Source organism: Anas platyrhynchos, chromosome 3 (genome assembly GCF_047663525.1).
Source record: "Anas platyrhynchos isolate ZD024472 breed Pekin duck chromosome 3, IASCAAS_PekinDuck_T2T, whole genome shotgun sequence".
Classification (NCBI taxonomy): Eukaryota; Metazoa; Chordata; class Aves; order Anseriformes; family Anatidae; genus Anas; species Anas platyrhynchos.
The window spans coordinates 13500904-13516339 of NC_092589.1; the positions used below are offsets into that span (position 1 = coordinate 13500904).

The window sequence follows — 15436 nt, forward strand, 5'->3', positions numbered from 1 at the left end:
TAAATCTGCCTTCAGGCTTTCATGTCTAATGTTGATATACAGTAATTTTGCCTGGGAGAGACAAATGGAAGCGTGAATTACCAACGAAGTTCTCAACTTATGCTTGAGAACTTAAAAAATAAAATTTAATAACCTATTTTAGAACGTAAGTTGTACTATTAAATTCTACCTACATAACTAAAACATGCAAATAAAGTCCAACAGACTACTCTTAGACATTATTTGATTAAGCGTCTTTTAATATTTTTATTGACAAACATCGTAAGCATGACCAGAGTGAACAGTATGTATTTGGAGTCTGTCCAGTAATAGACTTGTCACTGAACTACCAGTTCAAGGAGAACTATTGGCATTTTAATTTCCTTCCCAGTTGAGCCACAGGATGCTGAAGTGATGATAGACCAGGATGTGTTCCGATAGTGCCAGATTCTAATCAAAACTGAAATTGTGCGTCACTAGCCAAGGCAGAGGCAAACAATTACTCAATTATTTTATCATACACAGAAAGCAACTAGTATTGAACAGACAAAGTTTGGTCAACAAACTAGTTTCACTTATTTAACCTTTTTCGCTAAGAACTCAATAGGCACAATAGTACCAGTGAGCATATGAACCTTAAAATGCACAATTGCCACAGACAGTTGACTTGAATACAGTAATAGTGTTGGTAGCAGACTTAGAGACGACTTTTAGATTCTGCCACTGTCAAATGACCTTGTATTTCTGGATCAGCTAGTCATGCACTAGAGAGGAATTCCACAGCAGTCTCCTTCTCTTCAGTTAACTCCTTAGCAGTCAGATCCATCTTCTCACGAGAAAAATCATTAATAGGAAGACCTTCAACAAACTTCCAGGTCTTGTCCTGTTTGGGGAAAAAGAAAAGTCCTCCTCATGAGAACAAGCTTCACTCAGTGTGCACAAAGGAAACTTTACAGTCTACGAACTGCAGAGAACTAAGTGTCACCTTTGAGAAGAGTTTTCAAATTGGCTAATTTAGAACTAGCTTGCTCTTAACGATGTACAACACCAAGTTTGTACCTTAGGAAAGGTGGTAAGCATTGTCACAGCTACGTGAAAAATCCTATTTTCCTGCTGTTGGATAAAGATCTGAACTTGTAAAAGAACTGAGTAAGACTGGTTTTTCAAACGTGATCTATGCAGTCAGAAGCAGTTTACAACAAGTAGAAGTGAGTTTTGTTTTCAGATAAGGAATATTACCAGCAGTAGCTAGTCACGTCAGATTGCTTTGCTGTACTTATTTGACAACTACTTCCAAAACAGTGAACAGCAGTCCCCTCCGTGAAAGACTGCTAAAACCCTCAAGTCCCAGCCACTGCAGTTCCATACCAAAAGCGTTGCTGTTAAAGAAGCTCCTATGATTAGCTACGACTTGCAGAAAACACTTAGATGTAAATACAGACAAGTTACCTTGATCACAACAGGGAATGAGTATAGCAAGTCCTCAGGAACACCATAAGAATTGCCATCAGAAATGACTCCCATAGAAACAAATTCTCCCTGAAAAACAGAACAAAAAATAATTTTTTCATTGCTAAAAGCAAGCAAAATTTTAACTTCCAATCTATTGCACCTCCTGACAGACTAGAAGAGTTTGATTATTACTCTCAACACACATAGATGCCTGAGGTCAACAAAAGACACTGGCATATAATCAAAGCACCGGGCAAACAAGGACTTACTCAAGAGTTACATCTTACCGCTGGAGTGCCAAACCAGATGTCCCTCACATGATCACAGATAGCTTTGGCAGCTGACATTGCACTGGACAGCTTCCTAGCCTTTATAACAGCTGCTCCACGTTGCTGAACAGTCTGCAATTAAGAAAATAAATAAATTATAAGCAGCAGAATCACAGTTTGGTCTAACTGTTGCTAGTGAATGCCATGGAGAAAGTCTGCCTTCCAAGCGTGATTTAATTTCATCAGTCAAGACACTGTCCTATCAGTAAACGAACATGGCATACAATGCAGAAATACTATTAGAGTTTTGCTATGACAAGAACATGATGGAATATAAAGAAGTGAGCAAGCCTTTGAAGTATCTGCTTTACTGTTAGCAGCCCACTAACTTCTCTTACTAACCAGATCATTCAAGCTTTTACCATCAAGAGACTTCAAGCATGTCAACAGTAACAGATTTCTTAGAGCCTCATTGGGAATTTGGGTTTTTAGCTGAACGCTGACATGAACAACTTGATGGTCTCAATCCTGTGGTACTTAATGCGTAAAGTTCATGTAGTCCCTGAAGATTCCTTCAGCCCCTCCTTATCTTATCCACACTATATTAGCACAGATCAGCATTACAGTGTACCTAGAATGCAAAGCCAGTATCTCGCTGTACTTTGCATGGCCAAGACAGGATCAAGGACATGGCAATGAGGAACTCCTGTAACAGGTTTCTGCTTACATTCTGGCTCATGAACTTTGGTTGCCAGCATACAATCATTTTTTCTGTATCAGCAAACATGGAGTGGAATAAGCTGTATCCAAATCAAGATTGGACAGAGCAGTCATATGACAAAACACACCCCAAGCCCCACACTAAACGCGTCTTGGCTAAAAAGATGAGTTTGGCTGTCAACACACCAGTAACACTGCAGTACCAACCAATGGACATCTGCTTGGGGTCATGTTGAAAGGCTTTAGTAATTCTCTTCCACTTTATATTGCAGTTAGGTAGACTGTTCTGTCTATTACTACCATTATTTTGTTTTAATACCTTCATTTATTCCTAGCCCACATTAAAAGACTTGCATGTTTTCCTTTTTTTTTTTTTTTTTTCTTTTTCAGATTTGAGAAGTGTTGATGATGAGGCCATAGATTCTATTTTGAAGGAGGGGAGAGGGAATGGGGTGCACCACACACACAGTAGGGAGGGCTGCTAGCTTTTTTTGGTGGCTGGGTGGGAAGCAGCCTGCTTCATCCACAAAACCACTACAGTGAGCTGTCAATGGTGCCTGTGTGTCAGATAAGTTGCGCCTAAATTATTACCAATTTTTTTTTTTGTGAATCATTTGAGCAATCTAAGTGGATTTTTCTAGTAGTGTTTACACAAGTTTCACGATGCCTTAAATTTTCAAGAGCAAATAACTGATTAAGACAAACTAACGGAAGATGATTTACTCTAGATAAATGGATATTCTGAGACAGAAAGAGCTTGGTGGACCAAGTCAGTTAGGTATATAGCTTACAGTTCTCTGTGAAGTTCAGAGAAAGCAAAAGCACAGAAAGGTTTTTTAAAATAAATAAAAATCAAGATCTTACCAGGATAAAGTCTCCCTTCAGCCAGCTGTCATCTTTTATCGCTTCATAAACTCCAACTTCCTTCCCTTTCACATTTACCTTCGCATGGTTAACATCTGGATATTGAGTGGAGGAGTGGTTGCCCCAGATGATGACATTCTTCACATCATTAGAAGTCACACCAAGTTTGAGAGCAATCTAATTGGAAATTAGAGATGTCCACTGCATTAGCTTAAACTTCTCAATTCACAAACTTCTTTGAGAGCACTGCTCTGTTTGTATTTAGCAGACACAACAGAAAGTATTCTACTTTGAAAATGTTCTTTTACCTGAGATTTAGCTCTGTTGTGATCCAAGCGAGTCAAGCAGCTGAAGTTCTCCTTTGGTATTGACGGGGCTGACTTCGATGCAATCAGGCAGTTGGTATTTGCTGGATTCCCAACAACCACAACCTTAAAAAAAACAAAAGGGAAGGAGAATTGTAGAATGATGAAGCATCAAAAAAATGTACTTAGTCAGAAATACTATTTCTGCAAAATAGCTCCTTCAAGTGAAATACAAAAACACTGTATATAGGGAACTGCTTTGCCTTTGACACAACCATGTCTTGGTCTTCTCCAACAAGATTGTTTTGTAAGTGTTGTTCAGTCACTGAGTCTTCTATATGCACACAGGAAAAAAAATAGCAGGTATTTCCTTTACAATTTGACAAATGTGAAAGAACAAGACTTCCAGAGAGATCTGCACACTGACCCACAGCCTGGATTCAAATTCCATGCTACCGGATTCACAAAACCCACGACATATAGATACTAGTCAGCCAACAGGAAATTCACTATCACCTTAAAAACTGTTCCTAGACTGGCTGTCACTGCTTTATATAATTGCTTTCTAATTAGAAAGTTGCTTATCTCAACATTCATAGGCAGAAGTAAAATATTGCCTGAATTTAGATCGATTTATTACAATGGGAAAACTGATTTTTATGCACCCTTCATCTACTAATATGCCTCAAATGATTAACGTCCAGCTCCATATAATCTCAATCACACAAGCTAATCCACAAACCTTCCTTTGTATTTCCCCCTTTTGAAAATAAGTTCAGTAAATTTTCCATTACTCTGCAATAGTTATATTGATAGTTTTTATTCCAACTGTATAAAGCAGCAAACAAGTCTTTAGAAGCAGTAGGAAGTTCATCAGCAGAGGAAGTAGACATTAAAAAGTCAGTTACAAAGCACAGTTGGAGTCTGGGTCTGAGATTAAGAGCAGTAGGAGAGCAGCCACATGATCCCATTAACTGTGCTGAAGCGATCTGAGAGAGAACAATTAAAAGCTTCCAATGCTCCAAAGAACAAGTTGCAAACAGCTAAAATAAAGCCATTTTTTGTGCAACTGTAATTCCATATTGACACTGGAGTTAAGGGTCATTACGTTAAAGCCACAGACAGATACAAAGTAGGCAGCTGCATGCAGATAATACAGTTCTCCCAGAGAACAGAGAACAAGCAGAATACTTTTTTAAAATATAGATTTTTATTTATTCATTTAAGAATTGCTGGTAACCACTCCAGAGTATGTGTGCAATATAGCAATACAGTGTAAGACTTACCTTCTCCACTGAAAGAATTAGGGACTAAACAATTTACCTATTTAACATATCATATCTCAAACCTTGACTGTGGTATATTCTCCACGGCTTAAGAAAAGGAATGCCTGCACTGAGTAGGCTCCAACTTGCACAGTACCATTTCACAATGCATTTAGACCTCTAAGTAACTCAGTAAAGAGTTAATTTTTAAAATTCAGTTTCTGTATTTACCTTGACAGTCTTTTTGGCATACTTGTCCAAAGCTGCACCCTGAGACTTGAAAATTTTCACATTTGCTTTGAGTAAATCCTTCCTCTCCATGCCCTCTCTCCTTGGCATGGAGCCAACCAGAATTGCTATGTCAAGGTCTTTGAATGCAACTTCCTCCTTGTCTGTTGGAATGACCTCTAAAAAAAGGAAAAGGGAAAACAAGAAGTCTGAGTAAGATAAATACTTATGGCAAAGCATTAATGGGGTTATTCCTTGGTTCATAAATAATATTTAATGCAATCTGAAAACAGCAGCACCTTTCCTTTCCAAAAATACAAATACAGTCATTTAGCCTTAAAGCCAAAGATTAAATACATGCTAGTCAACAGTTTCTATATACAAGTATTTAAAACTATAAATTCTAAGCACAGGAGAAAGATGTATATCAAAAGATACCTTTTGTTTCTCTCTAAATACATACGTGTATACATATTTATAAATACATATGCATACACATGTATGTATATACGTTGCTCTTCACTGTTGCCAAAATAATTTACAATGTAAAGTACCAAGTACCAACATAAATGAGGTTTTCCTTTACCTTTAACAACAATTCAAACTGAAGAAGGTTTGTTTTGTACAAGAGCTGGAAGGTGCATGTTCTTCAAATAAGTACTGCAATAATTACTGTAGCATCTATTGGCTCCCTTTCTTCTGCTTGTTTAGAACAGATGAACTTGCTTATGTGACTTGAGGAGCAATTTCTCAGTTTGTATCTTTGTAAAGGTATTTCTAAAGAATAGGTTTTTCATTTGGTAGAAGCATGTAGCCATAGCCAAATATTCAAAAGTTATTTCACCTCTAGGCCAGAATACAATGTAAATGTAGAGGTTACTGACGATCTGTTGTACACACTAACTACTGAGGTTTAGATTATGTAAACCAAAACTCATATCTACTTAGTCAATTTATGCACTTCCTGACATTCTTTCTAGCATGCAGCCTAAGTCAAATGAATTTAACTTCCACAAAATACAAAACCAAGAAAAGGATCATCCAAATATTTCTTCAGTTATCACCATTTAAAGAAACTTATAAATCCAGTAGCTATGTTAGAACATCTTGTAAATATAAGAAAATGTAAGAAAAACTTGTTTTGTCCACCTCTCAGCAGCGGCAGGGCACAGTCTTGCAGCTCCATCACTACACCTTCCAGAACAGTCATCATGGGGGTGATATCCAGCAGCACGAGCACAAGCGGCTGTAAAGGAACAATTGAATATGAATTGGTCAGAGTCAATCTGTTATGAAGATTAAGTTTGTAGCAGATAACAGGATAAATTATCTACTGCAAGGGATTATCAACTTCAAATCTATTTACACAAGCTGAAAAACTTCACCACAAACAACTATATAAGCTTGCCTAACAGAGCAGGACTCTTATTTCCTACAGAATAAACTGCTAACGTATTGGTAAAACAGAGTGCCTACAAAAAAAAAAGCCTCTGACAGCTCTGCCTGCAGAACTCTGCAGTTTTGACATTATTCATTAGTGCACAGCAGAGAGAAGCGAAAATTCAGTTGACATTTACCTGTTCTTTGCCAAAGACATCTCCCTTGGCAATACTGTAGAGCAGCGAGTAAGCAATCTGCCCAGCGGCACCAGTCACCAGGACTCTGATAGGTTCACCCTGGAAGAAAGTTGGGAAGACTTAACCACAGCCACACAGTGCAGGCTCACACCACCCCTGAGCAGTAAAAATTAAGTTACTACAGAAATAAGGTTAAGATTATTTAACCAAAATCGTGTGCCCAAATGTGGACCAAGGCCAGCTCCTGGAGTCACACTGGAACCACCAGCAACTTCTCTACCTGCCTTTACAGAACCAAACCACACTTTCAAAAATATCCCCAAGAAGAAATGCTCTTGGAAGAGCTCCTAAAACACCAGGAATAACAATCTGAAAAACTCTGCATGCCTTTTAACAGTGTTATATTTTTTAGCATAAGGTGTTTGCAACACGTGCCCACTCATTAGACTACCCACTTATGCTTTAACCTCACTGCAGAAGTTTCATAAGCTGTTGCACTCTGCCAGTTTTCAGATTCTTACAATACCGAGGGTTGATTTTATTAAGCATTTTGAATGCTTAGTTGCAACCAAAGACTTGCTGAATGCCATAAGCCAAGGGATCTGTTGGACTTAAAACTAACACCTCTGTAAACTGTGATGCAGCAATTAACAAATCCACAGACAAAAGCTACATTATGGACAAATAAAGAAGCTAATATACCATGGTATAACTGTCCATTATCAAAGTAACCAAAAACTCCAAGAACACTGTGCCAACACACTGCTATATTGTAACTAACAAAAAAACACCCAGAAGGCTTACTCAGCAGCAAAAGTCCATTTTGTTAATCAGAACCAGGACGCTGGAACTCCAGAGGCTAGTTAATACTGAAAAGGCAAAACGTGCCAAAGGCTGTTGCTCATAATCTGATATTCTTTAAGCCTGCTTTTTGCATCTCCCTTCTTCTCTAGAGGCATTACAGCTGGGGTAGGCTGTGCTAAGACAGGAACAAGCAGACTCTGACCAGTCTGCTGGAATTACACACTTAATATTTTTTTTTTTTTCAAATAATTAAAAGATGATTGTTTGAGTTACAGGCAAATCACTTTACACATTTAATTATGCCTGAAGTGATTTAGTTGCATGCTGGGTTACATTACAAAGTACAGCTTGCAGACTACAGGCAGTTGTTTCTGGGGAAGCTGCAGCTAAAATACCAAATCCAGTTTGGGGGGCCCTGAATTTTAGAGGGATGCTGAAAACCAGACAGGGTCCAAGCAAGCGTGACTTGGATGGCTGGAGCCCAGCGCTCACGTGCTGTAAGATGATGCTGAGGAAGCTGCACATAGTCTGGAAAGGTAGAGGACACGGGGTGCTCCAACAGCAGCCTAGCATTGCTTTGAGGAGGGTTACAAAAATAACGCTGCCAAATGCTTCTTGGTAATGGCAGATGGCAGAAAAGGAGGCCACAAATTGCAGCTTAGAAGGTTCAGCGTGGACATCAAGAGAAAAATTCTTGGTTTGGGGGGTACTGCTGCACTGGAACAAGGTACCCTGAGAGCTTCTGCAAACTTCACCCTTGGTGCTTTTCAAGATTCAGATGAAAAAGCCATGCAAGGCCCAGTTTAGCAGCAGCAAAAAAATCTGCTATCGAGCTGCAGTGGACAACCTCCAGACTCAGAGCAAGGCAGAGGTCAGACTGGATGACCTCTAGACATCCTTCCCAACAGCATTCCTGCTATGAATACTTATAGGGAGATGATTTGGGGATTTGAGTATATAGTCCCTGCAGTAGTTACCAGCCAAGCACAGCTGCGTCAAGCTAGCATTAGATAACCACAAAAATGAGGCCACCCAGAAGCCATCCCATTCTGCCCCATAACAGATAAAATGAGAGCAGAAGTGATGAAGTTACTACTACTGAACACACAGATGCAGAACGCAATGTGACTTCACCCTTGTCATACATTAAACTCTTCAAATATTTAATTAAATAGCTGCCAGCTATGGTGTTGAACTGCATTGATTTCTTTTGAACCTGCCCTACTGGGAGCCTCAAACCTCACCAAAATGAGGTAAAGAGAGAGGAAGGAAGAGAAAACCAATTCTTCTCATTTTAAAATCTCAAAATGCATTTCAGCGCACTGCTCTGAAGTAGTTAAGTTACACCCTACAAATATACTATAACATCTGAATGATGATGGGCAGCACAGACTAAGCAGGTTTAGCAGCCAACATTTCCAGGTATTTTTCAGGAGAACCTACATTTTATTTAAGCAAACGGAACAATGAATGCCATTTTAGGGCAGCTAATCATATTAGTTTAGAAAACATGTACTGGAAAAATTACTGTTTTGCAAGAACTCGGCCCGGTAAAATCCTGTCTCAGTAGCACATAAAAACACATCCTGCATTACACTTGCTATGCCAGAACTCAGGGTGAAACCCACAGAAGGCATTTTCTTGGTGTTACATGGTAGCTTAAATCAACAATGAATTTCCATGAGAATTTCTACTTAAATAGAAGACTAAGAAGTTGGGCTCCTTCTCCTTCGCAAACTGTGAGCCAATCTACACTGGTGTCACAAAAGGTGAACAAAATTCAACAAGAGTTTTTTCCACTATATACTTTCCACTTTATATGTTAATGGGATTTAAACATAAAAAAATTCAATAAATCCACTAACATTATGCTGCATATTTAGCACAGCAACGGAACAGGAAGATAAAAAATGCCAGAGATAGGTCTATTTTTTCCTGAGACAGACTTAGCATTTAGCCTTGTTAAAAACCCTCAATCTGACGCAGATCCACCCTCTCAAAAAATAATGTTTGCTACCATCCTTCCTGTTGTCCTCCCTCTATTTTGGGCTGGAAGAAATGTGACAGCTAACAAAGTGAGGAGTATTGCCTATTCAGTTTTTTCTCTCCAAGCCCTCAGTACACTGGATTCACATAGAAACTCTCCGAGTGGTAAGCAAAGTAATGTTCATGCTCTCTCGATTTCGGAAGCTGGATTAGCAAGCCAGAAGTGTGTTTCTTACAAAAGCAAAACGTAGTTAACTCTTCCTAGAAAACTTATACCGCATCACATCTAAGAACTGGTAGCACTGAGCATCTGAGGCTACTTTTGGGGTAGGGAGCTTAGAGAAGTATGCAGCTCTCGAGCTGACAGCTTCTCTGCGTGGCAGTTGTAGGTGCCACACATTTGTGTTCAGGCACTTTAATCCGTGACTTGGCTCCTGCGCTGGGCTCCGACAAGAATACTTTCATGCTTTGGTAACTGCAGAGGTGACCTTTATTCGCTCTCAGGTAGACATGAGCTAGAGAAAAAAAAATATAACAAATCTAACTGAGCTATTTAATTCCAAGTTTTTTTCCACTCTGCGTAAGTCAGACATGTAATTTAAGAGTTTTAAGAAACAGGAAGAGAACAATCACAAAAAGGAAGCAGAAAAGTGTAAATACTGCAACCCTAGATACGTTTATCCAAATGTTCTAGTTCAACAATTGTGTAGGATCCCCCCACCTCCAAATCTTCACATACAGAAGCGAAGATTCTGTCACCAAATGATTGAACTGTGGGTTTAACACCTCTCCCAATCCAACTTTGGCTTAAAAACTCCATGCCTACATTATCTTTGTGATTACTGCTGATATCAGCAGACCTAAAATATCAGTGCCATACATGACAATAGCACTACACTGCAAAACTGATCAGCAGGTTACAAAGTTTGGTTAAAGAGCAATATTAAATAGCTCACTATATGCCAGATGTGGGAACGAGAAACATCTATGGCCTGTTTACACAACTTGTGGACTTTACATTACTAATTGCAATTACAAAAGAACTGAATAAGCATTATTGCTGCTACACTTGACTGCCTGTAACACGCCATCAACTTAACGTTTTTCCTGTCAATGCCAACGAAGCTCTCCCACCTTGCTTGACAAGAACGCTCCTAGCACACCAGTGAGCTTAACTAACTGCACTGCCTCAGAAACGTGGGGCCTCCCTTTGTGCCGCAGCAGGGAGGCACTCACAATAAATCTGTCTGGAAATGCTGCAGAAGGAATCAAGACAGCCGTGTACGTTAGTAACCCAGCAGCGCTGTGGTTCACAGAGAGTTCCAAAGGAATTCTTTCCTTCCCAAGTGACCTTCAGGAAGGTGCCCTTAAAAACATCTTTCCGTTTCATTTAGCTAACAACAGTCGCATCAATAGACAGGAGATTTTGTTTCAGAGGTTGGGAGCCTCTGCCCAACAGCAGAAGTATAACTAGAACACTGAAAGAATGAAAAGAGCAATATTCCGAAAAGCCTGAGCACCAAAGGAACATCTTCAAGTAGGAGACCAACAACCTCATGGCAGCCAGCGTTTTGAAAGCTGAAGCGTAAAACACAACATTTTGACTTGAGGTCACTCCTGACAACCCATATATTGAGTAAAATAAATAAATAAATAAATGAGTAAAAAGGTAGAATACACAAAGTTTACAGACTTATGTAATCTATGCAGCTAGATAGGATAGCTTTCTAGGACATAGCTAGAAAGGTCACTTAGACATCTTTTTTTGTAGATAAGTACCAAAATTAAATGTTTGAACGAGAAGGTATAATGGCTAGGAGAAAAAGCGAAAAGAAACACTTTCCAGATTATAAAGAAAAGCAAGGTCTCCGCACAAGACGCGTGCACGTACATACAAACCCAAGCACCCCCCTTCATCCATGCACCCTCAGGGCAGAGCCGGAGAAACTCCTGGAGGACTTGCAGAGCCCACAGGAACCCCCAGACCCCTGACGGCGAGCCCCGAGAGCCAAACGCCTCGCCGGCATCTCCCCTTCAGGAGACCGCCGCAGCGGCCCCGGGGGACGCCACACAAATCCCGCAGGCCTGGGGGGATTCGCCACCTCACGGCCACCTCCGCCTGAGGGAACCAACGGCCCCTCAACGGCCCCTCAACGGCCCCTCAACGGCCCCTCAACGGCCCCTCAACGGCCCCCCAACGGCCCCCCGAGGCACCGACCATGGCTGGGAGCGGCGGGCCCGGCAACCTCGAGGTCACCTCTACGACGCGACTGCGACCGCCGGCAGCGCCGCGCTGAGGTACAGCGGCAAGGGGCGGGGCGCGGCGCCCCGCGCGGCAGCCTGGGGGATGTAGTCTCGCGCCCCGCCGCCTTCAGCGGGTGGATGCCGCAGGGGAACTACAACTCCCAGCGTGCCTCGCGGCACGCGCGCCAAGCCCCCCGATGCGATTGGCCCGCCGGGCTCGTTCATTGAGGGGACGCTGCTCCGCGGAGGGGGGGGGGGGCAGCAGGCGGTGGGTGCGCATGCGCGCCGGGGAGACGCGGGACAGGGGGTTAGGGCAGAGCGGGCGGAGATGTGCGCGAGGCACGCCGGGAAATGCCCGGCCTGGCAGGAGGGCGGGGCGCGGTCACCGCGCATGCGCAGGCGGCGGGGCTTCGGTGGTTGCTAGGTGACGGGCGCGCGCGCGAGAGCCCCCGGGGCTGCCCCCCCCTCCCCTCAGTCACCTCAGCGCCCCCCCCCCCCCTCCCCTCACAGCCCTCACCGGGCTGCGGGGCGTTAAAATAATAAAATCCGTCAAAAAAACCGGCGTGGTCGTGCTTTGTGTGGGGAGGGGGGCAGGATCCAGCCTGCTGACCGTGCCCGGCGGTGGCACAAGCGGGTGTTTTTCGCCTGCGGGGCTCCTCAGGGCGCTAATCCCCTAATTCCGCCCAAACTCGCCCGTCCCAACGTTTTTCGTCGGGATTAAGCGTTAATCCCAGCCTGGGTTTCCGAGGCGGTTCGGGTTTTAATCCCGCAGGCTGGTTTTTAATCCGGCAGTTCCCCCTCGGGGAGCAGCAAGGCGCTCCTGCAGGGCGGCGGGTGTGAGGCTGAGGTGTTTGTGCTCTCGTGATGTTTTTTTTTTAGCCCTTCTCGCCGCTAACTGTCCCTTGTGCCACAATTTCAGACTTCCCGGGGCTTGGCCGAGACTTTAGCTGAACCTCTGGCAGCTCGTGGCGTGCAGAAACCCGCCGTGTCAGAGTTGGAAAGGTATAGTTACGCTCAGTTTTGTTTTAAATGCCAAACTCCTCAACACTGTTCCTGACTCGCACCCGTTATTAACCATACGCTTTTGCCACAGATGAAGTTTGTGCCCAAGTTCTGTGCTGGGGGTGAATTGCAAAGCTAAATAGCTGCAAGCAAGGCTGGGCTCTGGCTTGCTGTGAAGCACAGAGAAGCCTGTTGCGGAGAAGGGCCCCTAGTTTCAAAACATATTTCCAGAGCATCCTAAGATGCTTTACACTAGTGGCTCTAACCTTTTTTTTTGCACCCAGACATTGTACAGACTCAATTATCACCATTTAAGATTATTTAAGATATAAATTTACATAAAAGTTGGTGTGGACCCGCTTAAGGTAATTTCCACGTGGTCTAACGAGTTCATTTTAAGTTGATTCCATATCAATTTTCAGCTAAATCAATGTAAGCATGCTGTAAACTGATTTGCTTGTCAATGTGGCAGATTATATTGGTTTAATGGATTTCAGTTAAGTTAATTGGAATTTCTTCTGTAGGTAAGGCTGTGTTTTCATACTCTGTCCTTTTCTGTCCAAGCTTGTGCTCCTTGGATTATTTGTTAATGAAGATAACATACCTAGTGCTGAAACTGATTAGTCAGAGATGTGTATATCACTTTATTTTAAATCTGTTGCTGTATAATTAGTCCCAGAATGTGCAGTCTTAAACCAAACTTTGTCTTTTGTGCTGACTTAACTGAAGATATGTTAAAGTTTTGCCTTTTGCGAATGTGGTGTAATTTTCATAGCAAAATGTAACAATTCTGCAATTTCTTTTTTTTTCTTGGCTTAAATTTGTTTTATATTTGCTAGGCTTTTATATCTTCCAAGCAAAATCTAACTGCACTAAACTAAATGAGAGAAATGTGAGATGCTTCCTTCTTCTCCATCTGTTTTAACACTTTTTTTTTTTTTTTTCCCTGATATTTATTAGTTTTTAAAATCCTCTGCTTCTGGATAGAAACCTTTCTGGCGTTCATGCCAGGAAATGTTGGTTCTTGGTTGCATTCCTATTGCACTTAGCTCATGTCATCATCTTCAGATTGTTGTCACTGCAGGAATCTATGAACATACAGTGTTTGAGTTTCTGCATCCCATTCTTCCAAATCTGTGTGTTCTTTATCTTCAAGAGCTGTGATGTATTTGATTTCTTTTTGTTGATTTATTAGTCTTAACACCTTTTCAATGTTTTGGATATTTTCACTCAAAATTTAACACCGTTTTTCCTGATCAATTTTGTTACAGTATGCGGATTTCCTCCCATTTGTTACTGTCTCATAGTTTTCTTCCCACTGTTTCATCTTCTATTTTTCTGAGATGTCGAGATGTTCGTGTAATTCTTTAAAAATTCTTTAATTAATTCCCCATGTTTTATTAATATATATCGCTTATGTAGTGCTTTCAGATGAAGAGCTGTGTAAATGGAAAAAAAAAAAGTGCAAAAGAAGTAATGGAACTTGAGTATGCACAGATTGGACTCCAAGCTGACTCTTGAAATATATTTTACAGTTTTTGCACTCAGTAGTATTGATTTATGTGGAAATTGGTGTAATTAAACAATGCAATTAATAGTCAAAATGTTTTGATCTTCATCTTGTGATTATTAAGTATTATTTTCAACGTAACCACTAGTTTTGAAGGATACTCTTCCAGAATTCAATCTGTTTTATTTATATAAATCCACATTTATATATTTCAATATTTTAAAAATAAATTATTCTCTGTTAACAGACGGCTGTGTTCTTTATATTTTGGATCAGATTTTCTTTTTCTTCATTGCCATCTGTAGAAATTATTGAATTATTTTGGGTAAGTTTTTACATTCATTTCCAATAATTTGTGAAGTTATCTATTTATTGTCTGCATGTGTCATACAATTTTTCTTTTACCTAATGCACTTGCTTACAATTTTTATACAGAAATGTGTCTCAGGTAGCTAAACCTATGTAATATAAGTAATTCTTCAAGTGTTTAAGTAAAAAAAATAAATTAACTATATATTTGCTGCTTTCTATCCTAGAAATAATAGTAGAATTTGAATAATTTTGGAAGCCTACTCTCCATTATGATCCAATGGAATAATAAGGGATTTTTTAGAAATAAAGCATTAAAAAAATACTGGAATGAGATTAAGAGGTTCAAAACCCATTTTTTAAAATAATGAGAAATCTGTAAGTTTTAAAAAAAGATAAACATGTAGATACAGGCAAGAGCAATAAAGATCTTAGCTTAGAAAATGAAAATAGATACGTTTGCATTAAGAACTGATGCTTTTATACAAGATTTTTTTTGTATTCCCAACTCAAATGTCCAAATCTTCCTTTTTCACTGTTTATTTCTAACCTTCAGTTATATGATACAGCATAAGCATTAAATGGTGTAAAGAAAGTCAAATATCTAGACGTTCTTCTAACAACCCTGACTTTATTTTATATATTTTTGCTGTGGTTCAGAAAACTTTCTTAAAAAAAGAAGTTTTACTTTCTATCTACGGAACCGGTTTGTTTCATCCTGTAGCTTCATTTTTACTTAATAGTTTAGGTGTGCTTTAACGTAATTAGAGGTAATCGAACATTCATTAAGTTATTTATAAAGCTTCCAGTATGTTTTTGGTAGGTGGATAGGATGCCATATAACATTCTCTGCTCATGTGCCTAGTGTGAAGAGATGAATGATGTATAACGCACTTCTAACATCTATTAGTAATCTTTATGA

At 40.5% G+C, this 15436-nt stretch overlaps 2 protein-coding genes across 5 annotated transcripts in view; one reads left to right on the plus strand and one right to left on the minus strand.

The window, feature by feature from the left end:
- Positions 1-218: 218 nt before the first annotated feature.
- Positions 219-11825, minus strand: MDH1 (malate dehydrogenase 1). The gene is made up of 9 exons (XM_027453430.3): positions 11668-11825; positions 6660-6758; positions 6232-6328; positions 5086-5261; positions 3593-3715; positions 3285-3461; positions 1719-1832; positions 1429-1518; positions 219-862 (listed from the first exon to the last, which is right to left on the minus strand). The coding sequence occupies exons 1-9, from the start codon at positions 11668-11670 to the stop codon at positions 737-739; spliced, it is 1005 nt and encodes a 334-aa protein (XP_027309231.1). The 5' UTR covers positions 11671-11825; the 3' UTR covers positions 219-736.
- A 183-nt stretch (positions 11826-12008) lies between these two features.
- Positions 12009-15436, plus strand: part of WDPCP (WD repeat containing planar cell polarity effector) — a 147873-nt gene continuing 144445 nt past the window's right edge. Inside the window, exons 1-3 of one of the 4 annotated variants that reach the window (XM_072035330.1) lie at positions 12009-12117; positions 12613-12695; positions 14453-14530. The gene's annotated coding sequence lies outside the window, so the exon portion shown is untranslated. Of the gene's footprint in view, positions 12118-12253; positions 12696-14452; positions 14531-15436 lie in introns of those variants that run through there. The other 3 variants (XM_072035331.1, XM_072035329.1, XM_027453429.3) reach the window with 3 other exon arrangements.